We start from the raw sequence: 27,525 nt of genomic DNA on the forward strand, positions 1-27,525 counted from the left end.
TAATATATACACGTTGGAACACACACCTTTCTTACAACTCTACTGTACACATCTGTATACATGTCGTACAATTACAGTTCAGAATGAAAAACTCGCGCGTTCTCTCTAATTTTCACCAGTATCAAAATAAATAAAGTCAGGTGAATATAAATTAGCGTAGTGTACATCTTTTTTTTGTTTTATCAAATTGCGAAAAAACATTTCGACCAGCGAAATGTCCGATTTTCCACGAAAAATGCAATTCCACAAAAAATCACCGTACCTGCGTGGCGTATAACACACTGACCTCAAAACCGTTCGCATCCCTGACCACTCTCAACAATGCATCGATTTAACTGAATACGTTCACATATAGGCGCGCGCGCGCACACGCGCAGTTGCAGGAAATTCTGTGAGTTTCCTCCTCTCTCTCTCTGTCTGTCTCTCTTCCGCTTCCTCTCTTATCAATCTCTCGCAAATTAGTTCGTGTTGTCGTGCGTGTTTTAACCTTGACGTCCGATTAAATGTTAAGGAGATTTAGATTTTAATGCACTTCCTCGCAATTAACATAATTTAATAACAATTATAATAACGTCGCTATTCTCGGTTTAGAATTTGTTTTGTCTTCGTCAGAGTTTCAAAGAATCTGATTTTTTCTTAAAATCAATAGTTTTGGGACACCCTGTTTGTGTGTACATATTGAAATCGAATTGATTGTTAAATCCAATGTTATGTAACATTAATTGGTGAACAGTTTCGATAGGATCGTATCGGATAATTAATACGTTAACTAGATTGGATCTCGCGCACACGAAAGTTTGCCTTTCCCCACATGCGAATTAATTTGGAGGACAGAATGAAAAAGCATCGCGCGCGTGCATATACGTGAGTATAAATATATATGCGTTACCTCGCGGTAAATTAAAAATCTTTTTTTGAAGTTTCACTTTTTCATTGTAAATAAATTATTAAAATTGCTAAACGCAAACCGTAACGAATTCGTTTGACTTTAGCATTCAGCACGTAAATAATAGGTTTATATTATGTGATAAAATCTCTCTGTTTGATTTCATTAAATATATATATATATATATATATATATATATGTATATAAAATGTCCGCACAAATATTCACATAATTAATGCCCCGAAAAAATAAAATTTATTTTCGTTATTTAGTTTTATAATAGAATAAACTTAAAAAACCAGATAATATAATATAATTTGTCATACCGTTAATTTTGTTTTTCTTCTGCATATTTTGGACATGGATTATATTAAATTACACAATTTCTCAAAATATTTCCAATTGTTTATGAATGTTAAATTACTACTATAACCGTTACATAACGGTTTTGAAATACATCAGGTATCGTGAGTTAAACGTATCCGACTCGCTCCATCGAGGTATGTAATTTCGATCATGTGGGGCAACGTCAAAAATTGATTCGCCTATTACCATTCCTAATATCGTCTCCAATAACATCTCTCTCTCTCTCCTCTCTCTCTCTCTCTCTCCTCCCTCCCTTCCACACTCTGTAATTTATAATTCCCGCCGCAAATTCGATTCCGAGTCTCGTCGCAGCTCTCTTGGGGACATGTGTGTGCCCATTCACCCATATATATGTCCACACATATATATACATCTGGAATGTATATACAATATACTATATACACACATATATGTGTTTGTTCGTATGCGTATGCATGCTACGAGTGTATTGATTGTAAGCATTAGCCGAGCTGGACTTTTCAGCGCAAATTGAAAAGTTCGCCTCAAAGCGCCGATGTGTTCCGTGCCGATGCTGCTTCGATCGCGAATCGGGGATTTACCCTTGCTAACGAGAGGATGCAGTCTGTCGGGTGCAGTTTTTACAGAGCGTAACACCAATTCGAATGGGTCAGTGGCTCGGCCATATTTCGGTCAGCATACAAGCCTCGGGCGAGCACGAAACGATTTCTATGGCGCACGTAGTAAAGAAGTTACCGGGCCTAAAGCGCAATGTTCTTCCGTTGCATAAGTAGCGATCGTTAATTCTTGCTGCAACAATAATAAAAAAATTTTCCAAGTTACAAAAATAACGTAATTTATGCTAACTTTTCTTTTTAACGTAATCGACGTGTAACACGAGAGTTTCACCTGTTTGAAAGAAATTCTTTCGTTTCGTATATTTTTGCAAAGTTTTTGTGTTGAAACTTTTTCCAAGAAATAAAATTTAGATCACATCGCTGGATTAACAAAATTTTCACAAAAAGATGTTCTGTCGTGAGCATCTCACAATTTTTATGCTGTTTTTATTACCATATATTCGCTTGTCACCGTATATAGAATGTATGTAATTTTATTTTGCAACAAACAGAATCGTTTAAAGTTTGTTCAAAGAACTGATCGAAATATGGCCGAATGAATACTCATTGATCCGTTCGAAATCGCGGCCTCGCTTTCTGAAAATTGCCATTACCGAGAATAGATGCAACGTTACGGTCTTTTCTTGCAATCGCGATAATAGTTTCATATACATTATTGCATTCGAGTCGTGAGTCGCTTCTCGGAAGTTGTGTCATTATTACTTGTGCTGTGAGAAATTATCTAACTCGTTATCGGTTCAATCACGAACTTCGAAACTGCTCTCCGTATAGCGATTCGTAACGTGTCGTTCGAAACATGTGTTCTTTTGCAGAGTTTATCTTCTTTAAAAATAGACACGTGTATATTATTTGCGCGTGATATTTTTGGCGCTTGTGAGAATCGTAAAAATGCTAAAATTTTAGAAAGAGAGGGTCCAATCTCCTTGAAAAAAAAAAATTTTATCTTCCACAAAGTCCTTTCATCGCAACCATTTTGCGATGCGTGTTCCAGCACGCGGATGCGAAGTACCAGCTGGCGCTTACGAGCGAATGTTACTCGTTCGCGCGTAATTCTCAGTCTTTCTTGAGTAAACTTCAACGATGCGCGGGAATATGGAAATAACGTTAGAGCTTCCACACACAACTGAATAAAAGATTTTTCAAATAATCGATAGTTTCGCCGCGCGGCGCGGCAGTGAAAAAATCGCAGAGTAGGTACACATCTCGATTAATAGAGCGTAAACAAAAAAAATTCAGTAATTCGACGGAAAAATTTTTCGCGAGAAAATTTTGAAATTTTTGTTCTTGTTTGCGTATTAATTGTTCCGAAATTGTCCCGAGAAGCCCGCGCGCGCGTTCCATTTGTATAAATTTTGTAAACCATATCTCGAAATGTTCCAGAGGTCTTGTGTAATATTACACCGCTTGCAATTTCATCCGGTTAATTTGTTGCCCATTATGTTGACGCAAATTAACTATATACAGCGATAGAGTGATAATTACACAATTGTACCAAATTAGAACAAAAGTTCGATCTCTTCAATTTTCGATAAACACATAAATCAGTTACAATGTTGCAGTATTGTATTTTATATCACTTTTTGTTGCGCGTGAACTTGACGCGAGGCACTGCCGTGCCTCTTGACGTATGTCAAAAAACTTCGGCACACATTTTGTTTCTAATAATAAAAAACAATGTTTATCGTGTAAGAATATTTTACGCATTTTGTATATAGTATATGTTTACGAGAAAAAAGTAATAGTCTTCCGATATATTTGCTCGTGTGCGTACATTTGCAGAACATGCAGAAAAGAATGTAAAATCGGTTTAAAAAAAAAAAAAAAAGAAAAAAAAAAGCACGCCGAGCGCGATACTGATCGGTACGGAGAAAGATAATAGAGAAAGAGAGTGAGGATGCAGCTAAAAATTCCGAACGGGTCAGTTCCACCGCGCGTATCTCGGAATCGCCGTTACGTGAAATGAACAGCTGCGCTGGCTATCCGCGCTCAAACGGAAACTGGTGACTCGATTCGAGCGGCAGCCGCGCATCAGCAAGACTGACTTTTTCATCTTTTGTAGTTTCTTCCATCTCGATTATCTCTTATCTCCGTCTCTTCTTATATTATCTCAATATGCATATATATAGAAAGAGATATATATTTTGCATAAAAAGGATTATTAACAAAAAAAAAAAAACAACAAATAAGTAAATTTTTTACTAATAGAGATGCGCGGATATAAAATTCCGATAGAACGCGCGCGTTTCTTCTCGCTGTACGCGCATGATGCGTTTGTAACGCATTTTAGTTGGATATAACGTAATGTTATTCATTAAACGTAACACCGTTTAACATTTTTAATGGTCGCTACGATGACCTATATCACATGAATATGGAGAGCAGAAGTAAACCAGCTCGTTGATGAAAATTGCCTCCGGTTTATACGCGCGCCGCGATAAATTAAATAAATATCACGTAAATAAACATGAATTACGTCATTACTTAGCAAATAGGATGCCGTAACTGTGCCAATTTTCCATCAAAATCAACCGAAATTACAACGTACGTATCAAGCTCGCGCCGCCGTTGGAATTACATGTTCGCGAATTAAGAGGAAAAGAGTTTATTTATCGCTCTCTCTTTCTCTCTTTGTAAATCGCGTTAATAATAAAAAAAAAATTCATACATGACACGTGAAAATACACAATGCATTTAAACAATGCTTTTAACGATAAAAGCGCGCCCGAGAATGTGCGGCTTTAAACGTTCCACAAGCGTAGTAGGTATATTAACGTTTATTTAGTACATATTTTCGTTGTTGTAAAGCAAACGCTATAAATAACAACAGATCGATTGTCTATTAAAGAATTGACTAACGTGCGAGAACACAACTATGAATTATAATCTAAAATAAAACCCGCTCTCTCTCTCTCTCTCTCTCTTTATTCAAGTTTTCTTTATTTCAGTTTTATATATATATAAATTAATACCCCGAAACAAGACACATAACAAGGCAACAAGGTTATTGCCTCTCGCAGAATTTTGCAAAATATGCGCCGCAAAATTCATCGCTCTCGCACAATGATTTAATTAATTATTCGAAGAAGGTAATTACACACGCATGACTCGGTCCGCTTTTTCCATCAGGCGCTATCAGGTGTAACGCGGAAGCGAAGTCAACGCGATGTTTGCGCTTGGTCCATCGGGAAAACAAATAGTACGATTGACCGCGTTAGCGTAATTTCATTTCTCTTCCAATCGAGATATATCCAGCGTACAAAAAAAAACTGACGAAGGATTGTGTGTATCTTTGCTCGAGTTCAATCAATTGCGAGCGAGATGCATTCCCGAGACGAAGATATTAGCCGTGTTTAAGTGACAAATTAGCATTACATTACATACATATATACATATATATATATATATATATATATATATATATATATATATGTCACGTACACACATCTACATACACATATGTTCATTTGCAATCCCTCATATCTTGAAAACACATCGAGCGCTGCCAAATATCTTTGAATGTGGATCTTGCTTTTAATTACGAACTCACTAATGAGCAGTTTAATCTGAAAACTTTGTGCCGCGTTTGTTTCCTGTACCTAATGTTTATCTTTCACGGTCTCCCGCACACCGCGACCAGTGATTCCGGTGTGATTAAGGCCGGTAGCGATGACGGGACCTTCTCTCTCTTTCTCTCTTTCTCTCTCTCTCTCTCTCTCTCTCTCTTTCTCTCCCTCTTCTCTGACCGCACTTACGTTAAATTCCTCTTGTTTACCGAGCGAACATGAATATGAAAGAGCTCTTTCGGGATTAATTATACGTAATTTTGCGCTTGTTCTCGTTAAAACTGTTGCGGCGGAGTGAGAGAGTTTTTTTATTCTCGCTTTTTATTACGATCGAATGATGAACCGAACGCACTTTTGAAGAAGCAACCTCGTGAGGAATTTTTTTTTTTTATCGCATTTAATATTAAAAAGTATATAATAATATATATATTGTTAATCACAAAATACAAGTCGAGAGTCATAATTATGCTCGAATATTTTTTTGTTTTGTTTGGATCTCTCTTCCGTAATTAATCTTTCGTAACTTTCAAACTCGAAAAATTTGCATATAATATGGGAACTGTAAAAACTTTGATTCATCACAATTGTAACAAAAAATATATGTATAAAAGTTTTTAATTAACGGATACTTGGTTTGAGATCTCGGTCTAAGGGAATATAGATACGTTCTGTAATCCATGAATCCACGAATCCAGCAGCAGTTTCTAGAATTAGAGACGAATGAAGATTATATTCGGTGAATTCTGTATCTCGCAGCACATAATAGCTGAGAGATACGACGATATATATATATATATATAATATGCGCGGAGGACGATTACGGACTCCGTGATTAACTGCGCGTTTCGCGTGAATTTAGACGCGCCGGAGACGAGACTAGTCGGTGTCCCAACTGGCCAACTGGAAGAAGGCCGCGATCAGCTCGAAGTCCGGTGCCTCGCCGACGCTAATCCACCGGCTTCGATTCTCTGGAGGAAAAGGAAGGGCGAGGGAGTGACGGAAGTGGCCAGTATCGGAGAGACCCTCATGTTCTCTCCAATTTATCGAAATCATGCCGCCGTTTATCTATGCGAGGCGTCCAACATCGAGGGCGAGAGCAGCCCGATCTCGGTCCAGGTGTCTGTGAACTGTACGTGCGCAGCTGTGTGTTATTTTTTCAAAATCTCTCTTTTCTATTTTAATACGTGTCACACTTTTTTTATTGTTGAACAGTGTCCTATAACCATGCCGAGTCACGAGAAAGTGTCATTTAAAAAAAAACAAAAGCATTCAGAATTTATTTTAATCTGAAAAAAAAAAACTGGATTACTTCATTTTCTTCGCAGATCCACCGACGATCAACGTAGTCGGACCGGAGCGATTGACGACTGCGTTACTGTATTCCGGGGCGTCATTTGAATGTCACGCTGACGCCATGCCGCCGGCCGAGTACAGGTGAGCCATGCATGTTTACCTTCGTTTTTTTTATTTACAAAGAGTAATCACATCATTCGATATGCGTTTTTTTTTTTTTTGTTAAAACTTCATTCAGCACACACACACTTGTCTCCGTCTTTCTCTCTTTCTTTCATATTTTGAAGTTTTTTCCATCCAGATATCATCAGAGTCTCTTTGTTTGATATATATTTTAAAACATACATTTCTGTCGCGTGTGCGCGCAGATGGGCACAGATATTCACGGACGGTCGCATGCCGTTGGAATGCGGTACGGGACAGCGATTGATCCTGACGAATGTGACATACGAGCAACAGGGTCAATACATATGTCTCGCGTCCAACAAGATCAATGGCAACATCAGGGAGGTTAAAAGCGACCCTGTGTCTCTGCAAGTGGTCGGCGCTCCACGGGTAAGGCGACGCGATGCGGAAACGTTTGAAAAAGTTTCGCTGCAAATCAGTTATCGAAGTAGTACGGGTCAGAGTGTAGGCGGACGTTGACGAATAACGGTTCGAACGGATCCGGAACAGAAAAAATATCGCTTCATTACTCTCTGCGGCTATACCGTTTCATTGATTATCTTCTCTCTCCCGCGAGAGAATCCGCGGGAGTGCTTCACGCTCGCCGTCCAAGTTCCCTGTCGTTCAAACTCCGACTTCGTTCGAATGTAATATCGGCAGAAAAATAGCGGAATGTATTTTCGTGACGAAGAAGAAGCGTTTCCGTCGCACATTAATCTCTTTCTGTCCCATTAGCTCTTAACGAAACGATACGTCGAGGGAGACGTCTTATATCGCACAGTCGCCATAACTTGCCCGCAAATAAGAGGACAGAAATTTTTTTACAGAATGATCCGACGTTTAATAAAAAAAAATACACATCTTTTACATTACGAACTTCTTACCCATCTCTTGATACACACGTTAGTATATTTTTTTCTTTCTCGTTTTGACCTTTTGTATAAACAAATAACGCGCGCATAAATATTATCAGTAATTATTTTTTTTTGTCATATATATACGCGCGGCAAAATACACACCAAGTACACACACACACACGTGCGTTTGACTTCGAATATACTTTTGCCGGCGATACGCTTTGTAATTCTCTTTTTTTTTTTTGTTCAGCTGTCAACAATGCTCGCATATTATTCCATCGTGTTTTATCGCACGCAGACTAAAAATCAATATCCTCGTTAATTGTAACGAACGGCAATTGTTTCGTTTCAAAGAGTGGCCCGATATTGTGCGAGCGCAAGCGCGCGTGTGCGTTTTTTTCTTTTTACTCCCTGTACGAAAAACGACTGTATACTAACAATTAATTGAAAAAAAAAAAAATCACTTCAATACTTTCGCGTGCAATGATCTGTCGTACAAATGCGCATTGTATAATTTGTTGCGCAAGAAATTTTTAATAACTATTTCTTTGATTCGCCGAAGAAATCCGATATTCACATCGTTTTGTGTAAAACACGTTTTTTATTTGCAAGTAAAATAACAACGGAGATTGAATTCCATTTCTATTTTTTTTTGTGATGTTCCGATTGTTTCGCGTCTGATCGGTAGTCGAATTTTATGGCCAATTACTTGATGTCATTAATGACCGTAAAAAAAATTCAATTTTTCTACGTATAACAGTTTGAATTTTTGCGGAATTTTGCTCACTTGCAGAACGCGTGCAACTTAATGCGAATCACTGGCTACGTAGCTGCGAAAGCTGTGATTTCCGTTTCATTTAATACGCCAAGCCACGTATCGAAATTAAACAGCGTTGGTGTGAGGGGTCGATATGTCGACCAAATTGATTTCAGAATTGCGCACATGTACCGTTATATCACATAATACTCTCTCTCACTCTCTCTCTCTCTCTCTCTTTGAGAATATCACGAGAAAGGAGCTTTTGATTATGATTTATTTCATCTGGAAGTCAACTAAAATGTCGACGAAATGAAATCAATGTTTTATGATTGCGATACGCGTTGCAAATACGCGCGCGACAAGTGTCTATAATATCGCTGCGTATTATAATATAAATGTTACGAAAATGAATAAATCACATTTTGTATGCGCGCGCACTTCAATCTGAAATTGATATAAATCAGGAGAAGTTCGAAACGCGATACCGGCGCAAATGAATACGGATTATTTTATTTAGAACATATTCTCGTAATGCAAATATATATAACGTCGTTAAAATATTTTCATTTTAACGTGTGGAATGTTACATCGAATGAAATTTTAACGGTCATAAATCACAAAATATTTTTCTTTCACCGTCGAAAATTGTATTCACACACAGCGCGCCGGGATTTTCTGTTTGCGAATCAAATATCATTTTCGCTTTCGTGTTTAGCGCTTAGTCACGTATCATTCGTATCTGAATTAAATTGCTAACGTTTATTGAGTCGCTACCGCTATTTTTCCTGATAACGCCTCTCTCTCTCTTTCTCTTTTTTTTTTTACGTGGCTTCCGACGTGTAGCGTGGTGAAAAGAATCGCGACGATTCATCAGTGATATTTTGATTTTTATTGCACACGATGAAATATATATATATACATATATAGCGATCGTATGTTTTTTTTTCGCTGCGAACGGTTTTTTGTGGCAAAAAAAAAAACTTAAAAAACGTCTCGTTGTCACGTTATAAACTAAACCGGTCAAATGTTTCATTGTTCGATGATCGCAGAACTTAGCAACCAACTTTCCCATTCAAAGGATGTTAAACGTGTGTCGCAGGTGGTGAAGCCGGCCATCACGGAGAAGTTCGTCGTTGTGACGACGGAAGGTAGCCCGGCCAGATTAGAGATCAGACTGTGCTCGGACCCGAAGCCGCGGCTCGTAGCCTGGGAATGGGGTAGCACCAGACTGCACGCGGGTTAGAGACTTGATCTTAACTACCACGAGAGAGAAACTACCACTAGGAGAAGTATTCTCGACTTCGCTTTCGCTTTCAAGATTTTGTCTCCGTTTTAGCAACTTTTGTAGCAACTTTTGTAGCAACTTTTTATAAATAACGTTCTCCCTTTTGTTTTTTAACATTGTTGGTACAACTGTAATTTCAAAATTACTCATCCGAGATATTACGTTAGACGTAAACATCGAAGGTCTATAAAGTACAATAATAGATAGCGTTTACATCTCACATTCGCGAACAAATGACAAAGAACGCCATTCGAAGCAGCAAGAAACTGAGAAATTAATGGACCGAAAACTTTCTATTACGGTTTAAAGGAACATTGATCTTCGCGTGGGGAGGGTTGCTTTTGTTTTATTTCCTTTCGCGATACAATGGTGCGTTTGGATCGTTCGCCGCACGTGCTTTCGCCGCAAACAGTGGTAGTAACTCGTACTAACGTTTATCTTTGTAAACGTGTCGGTAAACAACGCGAGATACGGTCAGCATAGTGCAAAACGAGAAGATAGATATGCGCTTTCGCAGCACGTTGTAAAATTGTTACAACCGCGACGCGCGAGCTAACTCGACTTTACTTTATTATAGCTTTGACTTCTCGTCGTTGGTATCTAGATACCAACTTTACCCTCTCTCTTCGTTACGTGTTTCCCTTCTCGTTATGCGTCTCCGCGGGACGAAACGCGCTCGTCACCTCCAACGAACCGTTAATGTATAAACTCTACTTTGGCTTTTGTTTCGAATACTGCAAACGGCGAGGTAGTATAATTATCAACGGTCTTCCGTTTCCTTTCTTCTTCAACTTCTTCGTCTTCCTTTCCTCTTCAGTTCGCGAAACTGCTCTCTGTCAAGTTTTCCTCTTTACCTCTGCCGTCGGCCAACTGGTCGACGAAGATCAGTGAGAAAAGCTCACTCGAGCTTTTGCCCTGGGAACGAGTACACATTGTTTTATTTTTGTTTTATCCTTGTCAGTGTAATTGGCACTTCTCGGCAGCAGTCACCTTATCGATGAGCGCGTTGCCGCACTCGTAATTACTCTCTTTAGTTAATTGATTATTCGCATGTAACTCGAGCTTACGATCTTGAGACCAATTTCCGCTCACACAAATCGATGCTCTCTACTCGCGCGCGCTGTCAATTTTTCCCGCCTCCGTTATTATTCGAGATAGCGATTAATTAGTCTTCTGTTGACACAGTTCTTCGTTCTCGGATAATTGCCTGCATTATATAAGAACCGAGTATACAGTATTTTAGCAAGTTTTATCTACACATCTATCGTGTTTGTGTGTATACATTTTCGAAATTAACTCAATTGTTATTATTTATTTAGTGCATATTTTTGATTTTTTTTTTGTTTTATTTTTTTTATTACTTTTGTACAGCTTCGTTGATTCAATTGACTTATACGCCTTCATCTCAGTGAGCAATGATTTTCGATTATTTTTCTTCGTTCATAGTGGAATGCGCATTGAATGAAAAGGTTGATTTGATTTTGCGACATTTTATTTCAGTTGAACGTAGAAGCGGAATAGATACGGGGAATAAATGCAAATTGTCGAGAGATGCATGGAGTCGTTCTATTATCGGCAGGTGAGGTTCTGGAACCGCGGTATCGCGCGCTCGATCTGGAGCCGCTGGCTTCGGAGGATTGTTACTTAGCGATCTTAGAGTTGACAACCACGGTGAAAGAGGATCAAAGGCTGTATCACGTTATCGTGGAGAACGATCGCGGCAGTGACAGACGTGTGCTCATGCTGAGGGTTGACGAACCCGGTCAGGTAAATAAAAAAAAAATTCTTTTTGCACAATCGTAATGTTTCACACGTAAAAATAACTACGGATATATTTTTTTTACCGTACCTTAGACACAGCAAGAAAATTGTGGCTGAGTGTTGAATTTCTTGTTTCATCAACAAAACGTTTTTCGCAAACGTGTTTGCAAAACAACAAAAAAGACTTCAATTCAAATCCAATTTGCTTGGCAAATTTTTCTTCCTAACCGTATATAGTATACTAATCTTCTTGCTATTCTATAGTAAACCTCTTTTTTTCTCGTGGTTTTATACGCGTGTATTTAAATATTTATAGCATCCACAAAGATGAAGAGAAAAATCTACTTATACTCGTTTTGTTTCTTTTTTTTTTTTTTTTACGGATCGATACACCGCTCGCGGTTCGCGCAAAGTGTTTTAGCGGCGCGACGCGCATGGAATATTTTTCTCTGCCGCAGATCCCGCTCGTTATCGGCGCGGTAGCTGGATTCACGGTGCTCGCAGTACTGATAATGGGATTCGTTTGTTTCCTACGCTCGGATAGTAGATGCTGCGTAGCCAGAAACACAGTACCGACGTTGCAGCAAGTGCATTGGTAAGCAAGCGATATTGCGATGCTGCACGGTGATTTATTGGCGAGTAGACGCGACGCGTCGCACCACCCCGTCGGTAGATCACGGCGCAATATTCCAATATTGTGTACATTTTGACTGTCTACGCATTTGCACACGCAAAGAGAAATTTCGCGAGAATTTTATATTACGCAAAAGGACACGAAATTTTGCAAAAACGCGCCAGTGTTTCTGAGTCGTTTTCATTGTTGTTGCACATATTTATCACTGAATATAAATAAGTAAAGAAAAGAATTATTTAAAAAAAAAGATGACGTAGTAGATCATCTAATCGATCAAGTGTTGTGACAAATCAAATGCTACATACTGTATCTCGAAACCTTCCAGACAATTTATTTTTTTTTCTCGGAAATAAGATCTTGTTCGAATCGGAGAGCTGATGGCAATAATGAATTATTTAATTACACCACAGTGTGTGAAGTTGTGCAATTTAGAACGCTCTCCGACCCAAATTTGTCGAGCACCTCTTTAAAAGCACGATCCGGAAAGAGTGGGATGTGTGTGTGTATGTATGTGTGTGTATGTGTAGAACGTCTATCTTTACCTACCTACGCAAAGCATCTAATGAAACGAAACCGAAACGATAACCGCTATTTTCACAGTACAAAGGCTTCTAACGCTATGATAGAGGATCCACGCTTGGCAGTGGATACGATGGAACGTACGAGTCAGCAGTTTGTTCCGGAGAAGCGAGCCAATCATGTTCTGAAACCCGTCCCGTCGCAGCAATACCAGCAGGAGTGTTATCAGCACGATCCGCAACACCAACAGCAACATTATCAGAGGCACCATCATCACGGGCAACCTCACGGACAATATACGTTGCAGGTCAGATAAGTTAAAAAATAAGAAACGAAACAAAAGCGAAACGAACTGTCCTCGCACTCACACTTGTCCGTGTTTTTTGCATTTTTACCTTCGTCTCTCTCGCACTTTGTCTGTCTATATATCCTTTTTCTCTTCTCTCTTTTTCTTCTTCTCTTTTATTTGTCACGCATCAAACATGCGCTTCCATAAAAAAAAAAAAAAAAAATTGCATGTGAATTCAACAAAATTTCTTTTGACACCTATTGTTTTCGACACGTTGCTGCTTGTTTGCGATCGTAGAATTTCGCACAGCAAACACAATACACGTTTAGTAAACACCTATCATTATTTTGTTTAATTGCTGATTACTTTTATAATGAGTCTCTCTCTCACATTCGTTGGCGCATATCTCCAGCAGAGAGCGTACTTTTCTGTGAATAATAATTCAAGTGATGAAAAAAAAAAAAAAAGCAATCTTTCTAAAAAATCCTTTGCTATACTCTCGCACGTGCATTTTTTAACGCAAGACTCCACTCATTCTCTTTAGTGTAAGTATATAAAGAGTATCAACGCCGCGTCACACACAGAGCTTCCATTTTGCCATATCACTCATCACTATCATTAGCTATTCCGCTTTTGAGATGTTTTCTCTTTTTTCGTTTTTTGTTTGTTTGTTTGTTTTTTTTTTCTTTTTTTGTTTTGTTTCAATTGCCTGCGCGCTTGTCCGAGAGTAATCACCTGACTGTAACGCACGCACGTACAAATTTAATCGATGCGAAAAGCAAAACTGCAAATGCTTGACCTGAATGCGCAACGAGTCGTCTGGATTTAAACTCTGGTGATTTAACTCGTATTAACAATGTTACCGCCTGTTTTTTTTTTTTTTTTGTTTCTTTTCTTTTTTGTTTTATTTTACCGGATTGTTTGTCGCGATACGCCACATGTGTATCTCGTATATATATATATTTCTGTCTTTCTCGCTTTCGGGGGCTCGTCAAATAAAGACAGACCACACTTACAGCAGGAAAATAATATAATACAATTATACGAACTGCTCAGACGTTGACGCGTCCCCCACACACACGTGTTGTAAATGTTGTAATTGTGTTCATTAATTGAGTCAATGAGAGCGTGCAATCCTTGGCGCAGGAAAAATTCCTTCTACAGGACGAAGAACGGGACACGCTAAATCGGATTAAAAAAGGCAAGGAACGAGGAGCGCAAACTTTCCACCTTTTCTCCCGGAAAGACCTCGAAGGTTTTATATATAAATAAAAATGTTGTATTGTGTTCTCCCGAAACATGTGTTCCAACATGTGGAGAGATGTATAGAACACACACACATACACACACACACACACACACGTTATACGCTTTAATGTATCAAACACACACTCTACTCTCTGTGTGGGTCGTCCAAAAATTTGTTTCTCACCGATAATGAGAGAGCGCGCCACTTCTCTTTTGTTATTTTTGCACGCGTACAACTTTATAATGACGCGTTATTGCGCGATCGTTACACACAATATGTTGCTACATATATATATATATACTATATATATACATGCGATATTATACGTGAGACGACATCATCCATTAGAGATTCGCGCAAGAAGTTTTTAGACGATCCAACCACGTTAAATTACAATACTTATGCGGCGACACGACGCGACGCGCCGCAAGTATCGAACGACGAGTTACGTTCTCCGATCGCGATAGTCGCTTGAGTGATTTATGCGCTCGGTAGGGTGCATTACGCATGCATTTGGTTGCATTTAGTTTCCCGGGTGTCCCTCCACCAATTACCGCTATGTCCTTGTTTGTAATTTAATTTAGATAGATGTACACACGTAAGTAGAGCGTGTCGAGAGAGTGTGAGAGATTGAGAGAGAGAGAGAGAGAGAGAGAGAAGAGAGAGAGAGAAGATAATACCGCCTGCCCGTAGCGGTTCTCGTTTTCGTCTTGTATATCTCTCTCGTCCTTTGTAAAAAAAAAAAATGTGTCCGAATCACACAAAACTTGAATTGAGCGGAATTCATTTGCGGTGGAAATGAATTAATAAATCTCTGAATTCCCATCAATTCTCAAGCGAGTTTCTCGTTTTTCGCACGGGGGAGGGGAAATAGCTCATCTCTTTGGTTTTTGTTTTGATTTCGCCCGCATACAGAAAGGAGTGTATTCTCTGCAGCCGCGCGTTCTGCGGGATTCAAGAACGTAAGACTGAACCGCTCGACCTAGACTGCCGAATTTACGCTTTAAAGTAGCAGCGCTTGAGACGACGGACGGCCGGTCGCGCATCGAGATCAGCCACAATCCAATCTTTTCGAGAAAAGAAACACACACTCACATACACACACATACACACGCACGCACACGGTTGTCACGAACAAATATAGTTGTAATTATAATAATTGTTATAACGCGAGGAACACCGTTACACGTTCTGTAACTGTCCCGTTTGTCGGGGGAAAAAAAAAATTGTTAATCGCGATTAGCGGATATAACTAACAAACTGCCACTTTTGTTTACGTTGACGTCGTATAAGGTGTTTCGAAACACATGATGAAACATTGTGAAAGAAACCTTGTCGCAAAAAAAAAAAAAAACAAACAAACAGACCATACCGAAAAAAGAATATTTGTATAATATAAGTATTAATTAGTTGAAAGTACGTGCTCATTACAATTTAATGACGATCTATTACTGTCTCTCTATCGCACGCAATCACACGCGCGCGCGCACACACACACACACACACATACACTAAGTGCATATGTACATACACATATATTGTACATATATACCATCACAACCCCCTTGACACGTCATCGTCCAATCAATGAAAGTTCAACAGAGTTAACAGCGATGTAATTGCCTACTCGCGACACTGCCATAATGAGCTTCTATATCGTTGTTACGAGGAGTAATTTAAACGACTGACGACCGACACAGTGATTTGATTTCGCAATAGTACAATATACGAGGATAATTTGAATCGGTTAAAAAAAAAAAAAAAAAAAACAAACAAAAAACAAGAGAAAAGGGACTCTCGAAAAACGAGAACCAATCTGTACAGAGATCGTTTCAGAGTGTCTCGATCAACGTGAGTGAGCATGTGTTGCATTTTCTATTTGTACCCTGCACCCTCGCCTGCATTGCGCGGATTGTGTACAGAAAAAAAAAACTTCCCTTATATTACCGATTATTACTTTTATTTTCAATCAAAATACGACGCACCGTCTTTTCTGCCGTCTTTATCTTGATCGTCCTAGTAAGATCGACCATATTGTATCTCCTGACTGTTATATCATCGTCATTAAAATTAAGTCCGAGGCGAGTATCACTGACTTTGTAATCGGAATTAATGATATGGAACTTTGTTGTATGGCGTATAAAATAGTTTTCGGAAGAATTCTCCGCGCGCGCGCACGCGCGAGTTCTCTTTCGTGTATAAAGTTGTCATCATTAAAAAAAAAAGAAAAAAAAACGATCATACACACGTATTGACATGTTTTCTCATCAATTCCCGCATACATCCTGATCCCCCGTACATCTCAAAATTGCGAAACTTTTTTTATATGTATGTGTATCTCAATCTCATTTTTAAAAAGTTTTATTACATTTTTCAAATAAATTTAAAAAATAATAAAATATTTTTTAAGTATATATATGTATATATATCTATATTACGCGATATAAAAATAATTATATACTATATATAATGCATTTTCATTTATGTATATATCCATGTACTTTGGTGCTCTCGACTTCCTTAGTTTCGGTCTTTCTCTTGCCTGTTATGCTGGATCTATAATACCTAACTGTAGCCTGGACTATTTGGCACCTGCGTTATCGGGATGTAGAACAACTCTGCAACTTTACGTTCTCGCGTCACATTTTGGGACGCGAATAGAATTTTGCACAAATTGCACCCACTATGCTAGTTTTTACCCCTGACTGCCAAGTGTAATGAACCTCCCGTAGAACATTTATTATGAGATAGCAATTTGCACTTGTATGCAATCCGCCATTAGCTCTCTATATCTCCACGTGAGATAACATGACTATCTTTATATTACAACAGCGTGTATTGACAAAATTCGTAATTTTCAAATACGATCCAAAAATTCAATTTATGCCGGTCTCTGTTATATAACTTTAAATACACATCTCGGTTTTTAAAATAGAAAAAATTTTGGTTTCCCGTGTTTTATCGACACAATTTTAAGAAATATAAATTACATGTCGCGTAGCATTTCATAATTTTTTATGTTTTATTAAATAATATATGTAAGTTTTTGACAGAGATGTGTGTATTGAGTAATTTTTAAAGATTTAATGTCTCGATCAGTGTAATCAATATTGAAGGTTTAAATTGTATCACGAGCTATATATAGCGAGTTAATTGCGCGGAAGGAAATTTGCGAGATATATACCGAGGGTTAAGATGGAAATTGTGCAGGGGGAGCAGCTGTTTCTCAAACCCGATCGCTTAGCGACGTTGAAGCCCCATTGCAGGAACGAGAAGCCGCCGCAATATACGACGTTCAAGCCAAACAATTGAAGATTTTGCTAAGCTTATTTTGTACCGAATGTATGTATGTACACGGATGAAAGAAAGAAAGTAAGATAGAAAGTAAGAGCGAATAAAACAATATCACCAAAAAAAATCACAAAGTAACATAGCATCAAATATAAAAAAAAAAAAAAAACTGTAGATTTGTCATTCTCTCGATTATTATTACGCGAATATAGAATATGTTTAGATAATTTCGCACACACACGCAAGTAAGAATTAACATGATATAAAATTGTGCAAATCCGTCGAGATCGAAAGATGGAGCAACGACGAAAAAATCTCTCTGACATCTGTCACTGCTATCAAATTCTTTGAAATTAAGATATCGATACGATCCCAGAACCAATCAAAACGGGAAATACGCATATTTATAAACGTTTACAACAATATTGTTAATAAAGCAATGATTTTCATCAATCACTATTTTTACTGACGTTTTGTAAGAGTATAAGCTTTTTATTATACTTTATCGTTCGTGAGCTTGTAAGAATGAATGAATTATAATTTGGTGCTTATGACAAGGAAAACGTTGTGCAAATACTACTATCATAAAAATATTTAAGAAACAAAAAATAACAGAAGCATTCGAAGCGCGAGCAACATTATCTCTCGAATATTATTGCGTTACAAACTCACGAACGATAATTGACTGCCGCTAAGAAATAAATAACTTTGTGTTGTAAAACATCAACGTGTTCTTGTGATATTTTGCAATATTCTCTCAAAAATAGTAAACTGCCAATGATAAGTGTAAAAAAAAAATTACTTTTGTGTTATTTTATTTTGAAGAAACAACACACATTTTTCACCCAATCTACTTCAATTTCAAAAATTAAAACCAGTCTAGTTGTATGTATAAAAAAACTTGTGCAAACTATTGTATCATCAACCATTACATCAATTTTTTTATAGAAAGAAGAACACGTTTTAATTTTATTTCTGCAATTTGCTATCGCTCTGTTTACTCATTTTTCGTTATTCTGTGATATTCTTTGATATGTGCGAAATGTCGTATTTCAAAAACTTAAGTAAAGTTCAGTTTTGGATTATCTTTTATAAAAGAAATATTTTGGATTATTTTCTATAAAATATATCTTTTTGCATGAAGAAACGAACATTTCGCACAGTGTCGAAATATGTCTCAATATATTACAACGTGAGAGATTTACCAGCACCTTTTTGTGACGCAACGACATTCGCCTCTTCCTCGCGGACTGATCGATCTTCGACAACAGGCTAATTTACCGATGCAGCACAAGGCTATGTAATGCAACTTTTCGCTTTTGCATCTTGCTTCGTGTACATCACGTTTACGAGAACAGGTGCACGCCGTACGATGATGATATATATTATTACAGTCGCACATGACGTTTTTTCGGCAACCAGTTTTCTCCGAGCATTTCCCGCGCGTTTGACCATGATACCTATCAATGTCGTGCGATAATTGTGCGTTGCTCTTTTCGGGCGGAGTCAGGCTTTGTTCCGTTTTCTCTTCGCCGGGAAATTGTTTTGAAGTTTTCTCGCTCTTAATTGCCGGATCGAGTCCATCGACGAGGTCGCAGCAAATTTCGCAACCGATACAAAATGCGCCGCAAAGCGGCGGCAAAGGTGCGAGATGAGACATTGCAATTTTTCTAAATTACACAATGTTAAAAAATTCTGTATAGACACACACGATTATAAATAAAACATAAAAAAGCTTTTGATAAAGCTTACAAGTTAAGCTTACCGCTCTTGCCGTTGCATCGCTCAGCGTGTGACGACATAAAACTCTCCATAAAGCGGTAGTGTGTAAATTTTTCTTCTATTATCTCCTTAAATCTAAACAAAGATGCGACGAACTCGCAGAAATCCTAACGTAAACGTCCGTTGATGACGATATTAATTAAGTTCAGAGAAAAAACTCACTCGCGGTATGTTTCAACCAAAACTGCCGCATAATGGCGGCAAAGTAGTGGGGAGTACCCACTCGAATGCCGTCGCAAGTGCAGCCGCGAATATATATGTTCACAATGCGACTCGCGCAATTTTTAACGCAACACGTCGACAATGTTAACAAAAAGAGAAAAACTTACAGTTACGAAAATGTCACAGCGAAAACGGAATCACAGGCGACGAACTCGTCAAACGCGAAACAAACTTCTCTTCTGTTGTCAGCAGTTCATATTGTTTTGCAACATTTTTTTTTTTTTGGTGAATCTTCTGATTGGTCGACTACTGCGCATCCGCCGTTAGCTAATGCTGCTCTGTGATTGGTCGGTTTGTTTACAACTTTGCAATTACGATTGGTCAATTCTGACAATAGATGATCGCTTGCATTGGAGATTTGATCTTAGAGAGATAGCGGAATGATCGCTCGCGAGTATGCTATCTTGATATTTCGCGTTCGTCTTTGTGTTCCATGAAAATTGACGGAAACGGAAACCTCGTGTCACCTCGTGTGTTGCCGCGGCTGTAAACGACGTACACGCATTAGCGTGTGTCGTAAATTACCTAATCGTTATCATGGCTGTACGTGTACAATTCGAAAACAACAATGAAATCGGCGTCTTCTCCAAGTTGACCAATTCGTATTGCTTGGCCGCGATCGGTGGGTCCGAAAATTTTTACAGGTAATAATGACGTCATTTGTAACGCAACTGTGTGCAATCGTTATTTGTGACAAACCGGTGTTAAATTTTAATTTATTTGTTGAATCAGAGCGCATGTGACATTTATTAATAACAAGCAATAATAACGAGATGTGCAAGATTATTTTGATATTATAACCTTAAAAGTTATCTCGCTCTACTCTAACTAACATATATATATATATATATATATATATATATATATATATATATATAATTATATGTGAAATTAAATTTTCAATAATCATACAACATTTAGTATATAATGAGTATACAAATGCATTATATTTATGTTGTTGACGTACTTTTCTAGTGTATTTGAGGGTGAATTAAGCGATACCATTCCAGTTATCCATGTATCAATAGCAGGATGTCGTATTATAGGACGGCTGTGTGTTGGCAAGTAAAACAAATTTGAATCCTTTTTCTCTTTTTTTTTTCACATGAGTGCCTTTTAAAAAAGTTGGTTTTAAATTATTTACATACACATTTTTTTATGAATATTTTATATTTATAATATAGGAAACAAAAATGGATTGTTAGTGCCGAATACAACAACTGATACAGAATTACTACACATTAGAAATTCCTTGCCTGATAATGTAAAAGTACAGAGGGTAGAAGAGAGACTCTCTGCCCTTGGAAATGTCATAGCATGCAATGATTATGTTGCTTTAATTCATCCAGATCTGGATAAAGTAAATATTGACTACATATTGATTCTATCAGTTTATGAAATGTACTATAATTTATTTTATCTGCATTACTTAAATAATTTTTTTTTTTTTTTACAGGAAACTGAAGAAATTTTATCCGATACCTTAAATGTCGAGGTATTTAGACAAACTGTCGCGAGTAATGTTCTTGTTGGATCGTACTGTGTTTTCTCTAATCAAGGTGGTCTAGTGCATCCAAACATGTCTATACAGGAACAGGATGAGTTATCTTCTCTTCTACAAGTACCACTTGCGGTAAGAAAAGAAATAGTCCGCGAGTTTTGGTCTTTTCAATTAATAAATTTATTAATTTAGTATATTTTATTTCAGACAGGAACAGTAAATAGAGGAAGCAATGTGATTGCTGCTGGAATGGTTGTAAATGATTGGGCTGCTTTTTGTGGTATGGACACAACTTCAACAGAAATTGCTCGTATTGAGAGCGTTTTTAAACTTAATGAAGCTAATCCTACTCCTGTTACAACAAGTATGCGAGCACCATTTATAGAAAGGTAAGACGTACACAATGACGTACGTGCATAATGTGTAATTATTTTGATAAGTTTCATGTATATAATATAAAACTTTGTTATTTTAGCATGTCGGATATGTAAAAGACCTCTCTTTATGTGAAGAGCACTGCAAACATTCTGGGATGATGTATTGTATGTATATAAACTTGATTTATATATTTATGATTTTAAACATCCGTGTGCAAGATACTTTTTTCTTTCTACCATATCCAAAGCAAAACCTACATTTCATTTTTAAAATAGAACAATAAATGTAATAGAAGATACTCTGTGTATTAAAATTTTACATATACGAACTGTTACTTCTTACTACATGATAAAATTCATTTCATAAAATATAAGTAGCAAGCTACATCGGAGAAAAAATTTTACAAATAAGCGAAATCTCTAGTGCAGCGCTGGCAATAAGCTCAAATGCACCGTTTTGACTTAAGCAGACTCAACAAAATCAATACAGACGCTGCTGGTGTTATATTGGTGTTATATTGTTTTCTTTAAAATCTGTTATTTACAATACAAAAAAAATATAATTTTACTATTTTTATTTTATCTTAAATTTTAAAGCAAAATGTATGGCGCTATAGTTTGATAATTTTGATGTCGGATTATTAACATTACTTGTGAGAATTTAATTTTTTTGAATTTAACATTGTAGCCAGATAAGGTCTTTCCGGTGTTGGACAGAGAAACTTTTCAAACAATGATAGAGAAACGTTCGTCGATTTACCATCCACTGGTTCTAACAAATTGTTCCACAGACCATTTGCATCTACAGTATTACCAACAAAGACATATATCTTTACATCTAATATATTTTACAATAAATATTATATAAAAAATAAACTTACACAAAGCATAGGATTTTTGACTGGGGTGCAAGCAATCCACACTTAACGATGACATATCGATATGTCCATTTGATTCGACTGGCAAAGTGAAATTTATCAGAATAGGCTGTGCCACAACTGTGAAATCATTCTTTTGAAATTCTGGATAAGCGGCGATTTCCATATCCAATTCCTGCCATCTAAGATATAATTTTATATTAAATTATATATATATATAAATGATTTTTTTTTTTCCCACAACCACACATACTTATCTGTAACTTGATATTTAGAAATGAGCTCTTAATTATAATACTTGTCTCACAACTTACACATTTGTTAGTATCGAAATAATGTTAGTAACATTAGCTGCGTGTGTGTGCGCGCCGAGTTTATTTATTTGCTTATAATATATACATACTTTCTCGCAAGATCATAATATATCGGCCTAAAGCGCCGAAATGCGAGGCCGAATATGCAAGGGCAAAAGAAAGTCGATGTAAAGTAGCAGAGTGGAGATGGATTTATTCTGCTCTCCTCTATCAAATCGACCACTACTTTTAAATGTAGTGGCGGAATCACCGCCACAAAAGTTCGTGGTAGATTATCTCTTAATGTTCGCAAAACTTGAAGAAGATCGGCCTTGTGTTGTTCAAGAAATGATGAAGGTGACGAAACCGTACATACGTTACACANGTCATTGACACCGATCATAATGGAGATAAACTATTAATAAGTCAGATTTAAAATGTTTGTATTTAATAAAATTTCCAAGTATTTTATGAATAATTTCAGGTTCAATGTAACAAACCTTCCAGTGCTTCTGCAAATNTATTCTCGGATCTTTTTTAATTCTCGTGACTAACGTTTCGGCCATAAAAGGCATGTCATCGGACGTAGCTCCGCTTTCAGCGACGTTCAGTTGCGATGCTTCATGGATTGTCAAAGAATCACCCAATGCGTATCCTATCAAATTGGGATTGAATTCCTAATATATTGAACATTCAAAGTACAATTACTTTGCAGACATACATAAATTCGCTAACTTTCATATGTAATAAAAAAATTTTATTTGATGAAGATGCTTCACCTTAATGATGTTAGGAAGAGTCAAAAATTCTCTCCATGTGGCTTGACCTCCACCAGACGCTGAAATTCCTCTGTTTTCAATTAAGATATGAACTATAGAAGTCGCGAGAGCTCCAGCTGCGGCTGTAAGCGAGTCACCCATTGCGGCAATAACATCAATATCACCAGGTCTTAATTTATGCACAGAATCCGGTACCTCCGGCGATCGACCATCTATAAAGAGTATGTAATGTAAACGAAGTTGTGTAGAAATACATAAACTTAATGTAAAGTACATACATGTATATGCAAAAACAAATAATTTTAGACTGATTTTTTAATAACAGATTTTAATTAGTAAAAATTGTAAATAAACAAATTAAATAGTTCTCTGCAGATAATTGTGACAAAGTGTTTTATTATNCTACTTGTTACAGTGCAAGAAAACGAGGCGTTAGTAGATGTAGATACGCACATTAATGTAGTTTTCAAGACAAAACTGTGACGCAAAGTGATTAAACATCTTACTTGTTACATCGCAAGGAAACGAGATGTTAATAGGAACGGGTGTCTGCGTTCTTTTTGCGGTTTTCGCCGCTTGCAAGTACCGTGCTTCAGTTCCCGTTTTACCTACGAAACATAATTAAAATTCTTATAATTTCTTTTGTGTCATAGTGTCGAAGTTGTTTAAACGATCTTTCTTTTTCTTGTCAATGTTGCGTTTAAAGTGATTTTTCCAAAGCGCCTAATAAATAAAGCAATATTTTATCTTTCTCTCTTTCTCTCTCTTTCTCCGAGAAAATATACACAAAAAGTAATCAATTTCCACTCACTTTAACTTGGTTTGATCGATGTTTTCCGTGTTCTGTGTTTCTCGAAATATGTTGAAAAACTATGAATGTTCATTTTTATATTTTTTTTTACACATACCGTAAGTATCGTAAGTCCAATTTCGAAAAATACGAAGCAACATCAAATTGATAGACGAGTCCAGGTCGGTTTTTCGACATGACGTTGTAGCTAATAAATACAACAAGATAAAAGAAACCAACCAACACTTNCACATTGTGTAGCAAAACATATTGCGTGGAACTGACAATGAAGCTAGTTTTTAAATACCCAGTGCTCCACCACCTTGCAAAATATACAGCTTGCTACTCATTATAAAACANNGTCATCTTTTCGTCTTTCTACAAATCAAGGTTTTGCGTCACTGAAGGCAAACTTCTCCAAAAAGTTATAACACTCACGAACGCACCTCTTCAAAAATGCTTTCACTTGCGCACATTTTGTGCGGATGAATAATTTGATTGGTTTCGATTCACAATGTNCTAAAAATAATTTTCAAAACTTAAAAGTTGTTTAAAAACGTAATGCGTTCTGAAACACACTTAAAAATATCTGCTTTAATCATGCGCATAAAACGCGCTTTTGAACAGCTCACATAGCGCACATACTATTACGAAATTATATCACAGTAAAATTGCAATAAATCAATAATGTTAGATATTATAATACAATATCACTATAATATTATCGATATTTGTATTATATTTATATATGATAATGAAATATTTTAATAATATTGTATTGCTTCTAAAGTAACAAGATTAAATATGTTTTCGTTGCATACATCGCAATGTATCTTACATGTGTATAATATGATACATATCTTAATTTGCTATGTTATTGCAAAAACTCTACGAATATTGTTCTAAACATAAAAGCTTTGTTTTCAAAATGTATTATATCAACAAACACACTTTGTGTGTGTATAACATTTTTACTGCACAATTATTTATTATATAATTATTATTATATAATAAAATTGATACATATAAATGTGTATTGTATATAGTTTAATATATCATTTAGTATTCATTGTATTAGCGGAATGACTATAATAATCATTATCAATAATTGATTATAATAATCAGTACATGTTAACATAAAATGTGTTCGCGTACTAACAATGTATTTTAAATTATATTTAATAATAATAATAATATTTATATAACAATAATACTTATAATAATAATATTAATAATTTTAGTGGTATTGCAAGTACTTTGCACTGCAATAGTTTTGATAAAATTCTAATGTGCTTAAATAATAAATGAAATGTGTAGAATAGCTTGAGAATTCCTTTCTAAAGCAACATATCTAAAGCAAAACCTACATTTCGTTTTCAAAATACAACAATAAGTGTAATACAAAAAATACTCTGTGTAGTAACACTTTGCAAATATAAACTGTTACTCCTTACTACACGATAAGATCCTTTTCATAAACAATAAATAGCTAGGTACATTTGGAGAACACAGTTTACAAATGAGCGACATCTCTAGCGGAGCGCTAAAACTAAGCTCAAATGAGCCGATTTGACTCAAGCGGAACCAAGAAAATCAAGAAAAATGATGTAGTGGTATAACTATTTTTTAATAAAATATAGTTATTAGTTATAAAAAAAAATATATATATACTTTATGTAATATAATATATATATTTTGCCATTTTTATTTTACCCTAAATTTTAAAGCAAACTGTATACATACCGGTATACATACCGGTTTAGTTTTATAAGTGTGATGTCGAATTATTAACATTACTTGTAAGAATTTAATTTTTTTCATTTAAACATTGTAGCCAGATAAGGTCTTTCCGGTGTTGGACAGAGGAACTTTTCGAACAATGATTTTGAGTAGTTCGTCGATTTAGCACCCACTGGTTCTAACAAATTGTTCCACAGACCATTTGCATCTACAGTATTAACAACAAAGACATATATCTTTACATCTAATATATTTTACAATAAATATTATATAAAAAATAAACTTACACAAAGCATAAGTTTTTTGACTGCCGTGAAAACAATCNANACTTAACGCTGACATATCGATATATCCATCTGATTCAACTGGCAATGTAAAATTTAGCAGAATAGGTTGTGCCACAACTGCAAAATCATTCTTTTGGAATTCTGGATAAGCGGCGATTTCCATATCTACTTCCTGCCATCTAAGATATAATTTTATATTAAATTTTTTTTTTTTTTTCACACAACCACACACACTTATCTGTAACTTGATATTTAGAAATGAGCTCTTAATTAGAATACTTATCTTGCACCTTAACCTTTTGTTATTATTCAAAATAATGTTATTAATATCAGCTGCGTGTGTGTGTGCGCAGAGTTTATTTATTTCCTTATAATATTATACATACTTTCTCANAATATCGTAATATATCGGTCTAAAGCGATGAAATGCAAGTCCGAACATGCAAGAACACTCAATATTCGTTGTAAGGTAGCAGAGTGAAGATGGATTTTTTTTTTTGCCTTCCATAAAATCGATCAATATTTTTAAATTTGGTGGCGGAATCAACGCCACAAAAGTTCGTGGTAAATTATCTCTTAATGTTCGCAAAACTTGAAGTAGATGGACCTTATGTTTTTCAATAATCGACCAAGGTGACGAAACCCAACATATGTCGGAACAAAAATCATTGCCACCGATCATAATGGAGATAAACTATTAANAAGTCAAATTTAAAATATTCGTTTTTGATAAAATTTCCACGAATTTTATAAATAATTTATAATTAATTTAGGTTCAATGTAACAAACCTTCCAGTGTTTTTGCAAATCTATCCTCGGATCTTTTTTAATTCTCGCGACTACCGTTTTGGCCATAAAAGGCGTGTCTTCGGACATAGCTCCGCTTTCAGCGACGTTCAGTTGCGATGCTTCATGGATTGTCAAAGAATCACCTAATGCGTATCCTATCAAATTGGGATTGAATTCCTAACATATTGTACATTCAAAGATACAATTAATTTGCAGACATACATAAATTCGCTAACTTTCATATGTAATAAAAAAATTTTATTTGATGAAGGTGCTTTACCTTAATGATATTAGGTAGCGTCAAAAATTCTCTCCATGTGGCTTGACCTCCACCAGACGGTGAAATTCCTCTGTTTTCAATTAAGATATGAACTATAGAAGTCGCGAGAGCTCCAGATGCGGCTGTAAGCGAGTCACCCATTGCGGCAATAACATCAATATCGCCAGGTCTTAATTTATGCACAGAATCCGGTATGTTCGGCGATCGACCATCTATAAAGAGTATGTAATGTAAACGAAGTTGTGTAGAAATACATAAACTTAATGTAAAGTACATACATGTATATGCAAAAA

General features: G+C 36.3%; 4 protein-coding genes across 11 annotated transcripts in view; 2 read left to right on the top strand and 2 right to left on the bottom strand.

Annotated features, from left to right (window-relative positions):
- The window catches only part of LOC109854336 (hemicentin-2-like), a 139,871-nt gene extending 122,253 nt beyond the window's left edge, over positions 1-17,618 (top strand). For 3 of the 5 annotated variants that reach the window (XM_020427315.1, XM_020427316.1, XM_020427314.1), the window contains 8 exons: positions 6,271-6,540; positions 6,737-6,845; positions 7,073-7,259; positions 9,586-9,724; positions 11,351-11,538; positions 11,991-12,127; positions 12,767-12,992; positions 14,121-15,996. In XM_020427315.1, coding sequence (XP_020282904.1) covers positions 6,271-6,540; positions 6,737-6,845; positions 7,073-7,259; positions 9,586-9,724; positions 11,351-11,538; positions 11,991-12,127; positions 12,767-12,992; positions 14,121-14,246 — 1,382 coding nt within the window. In that variant the 3' untranslated portion in view covers positions 14,247-15,996. Of the gene's footprint in view, positions 1-6,270; positions 6,541-6,736; positions 6,846-7,072; positions 7,260-9,585; positions 9,725-11,350; positions 11,539-11,990; positions 12,128-12,766; positions 12,993-14,120; positions 15,997-17,433 lie in introns of those variants that run through there. The other 2 variants (XM_020427317.1, XM_020427318.1) reach the window with 2 other exon arrangements.
- A 2,311-nt stretch (positions 17,619-19,929) lies between these two features.
- LOC109854342 (eukaryotic translation initiation factor 6) lies at positions 19,930-22,183 on the top strand. 2 transcript variants are annotated; one of them, XR_002250214.1, is made up of 7 exons: positions 19,930-20,162; positions 20,494-20,579; positions 20,703-20,878; positions 20,975-21,151; positions 21,227-21,408; positions 21,495-21,561; positions 22,085-22,183. XR_002250214.1 is itself a non-coding variant. In XM_020427334.1 (6 exons), exons 1-6 carry the CDS (start codon positions 20,056-20,058, stop codon positions 21,508-21,510), a joined length of 744 nt encoding a protein of 247 aa, XP_020282923.1. In that variant the 5' UTR covers positions 19,930-20,055; the 3' UTR covers positions 21,511-21,695. The 2 variants fall into 2 exon arrangements, 1 of the variants encoding a protein (XP_020282923.1); XM_020427334.1 differs by lacking the exon at positions 22,085-22,183 and having other exon boundaries at positions 21,495-21,695.
- On the bottom strand, positions 21,790-25,954 carry LOC109854340 (phospholipase B1, membrane-associated-like). 3 transcript variants are annotated; one of them, XM_020427332.1, is made up of 8 exons: positions 25,892-25,954; positions 24,255-24,655; positions 23,853-23,954; positions 23,347-23,558; positions 23,068-23,244; positions 22,678-22,982; positions 22,278-22,456; positions 21,790-22,198 (listed from the first exon to the last, which is right to left on the bottom strand). In XM_020427332.1, exons 2-8 carry the CDS (start codon positions 24,403-24,405, stop codon positions 22,044-22,046), a joined length of 1,281 nt encoding a protein of 426 aa, XP_020282921.1. In that variant the 5' UTR covers positions 24,406-24,655; positions 25,892-25,954; the 3' UTR covers positions 21,790-22,043. The 3 variants fall into 3 exon arrangements, with proteins under 3 accessions (XP_020282921.1, XP_020282920.1, XP_020282919.1); XM_020427331.1 differs by lacking the exon at positions 25,892-25,954 and having other exon boundaries at positions 24,255-24,514; positions 24,583-25,105; XM_020427330.1 differs by lacking the exon at positions 25,892-25,954 and having other exon boundaries at positions 24,255-25,105.
- LOC109854341 (phospholipase B1, membrane-associated-like) lies at positions 25,814-27,438 on the bottom strand. Its single transcript, XM_020427333.1, has 5 exons — positions 27,233-27,438; positions 26,953-27,129; positions 26,550-26,857; positions 26,164-26,342; positions 25,814-26,084 (listed from the first exon to the last, which is right to left on the bottom strand). Exons 1-5 carry the CDS (start codon positions 27,371-27,373, stop codon positions 25,954-25,956), a joined length of 936 nt encoding a protein of 311 aa, XP_020282922.1. The 5' UTR covers positions 27,374-27,438; the 3' UTR covers positions 25,814-25,953.
- Between the last annotated feature and the right edge of the window lie 87 nt (positions 27,439-27,525).

The sequence above is a fragment of the Pseudomyrmex gracilis genome, unplaced genomic scaffold (genome assembly GCF_002006095.1).
Source record: "Pseudomyrmex gracilis isolate BER0280 unplaced genomic scaffold, ASM200609v1 scaffold_63, whole genome shotgun sequence".
NCBI lineage: Eukaryota > Metazoa > Arthropoda > Insecta > Hymenoptera > Formicidae > Pseudomyrmex > Pseudomyrmex gracilis.

Coding starts and splice junctions, on each gene's coding strand:
- LOC109854342 (XM_020427334.1), top strand. CDS start 20,056: ATGGCTGTACGTGTACAATTCGAAAACAACAATGAAATCGGCGTCTTC. Junction 20,163..20,493: donor GGGTCCGAAAATTTTTACAG/GTAATAATGACG, acceptor GTACTTTTCTAG/TGTATTTGAGGGTGAATTAA. Junction 20,879..20,974: donor TTCATCCAGATCTGGATAAA/GTAAATATTGAC, acceptor TTTTTTTTACAG/GAAACTGAAGAAATTTTATC.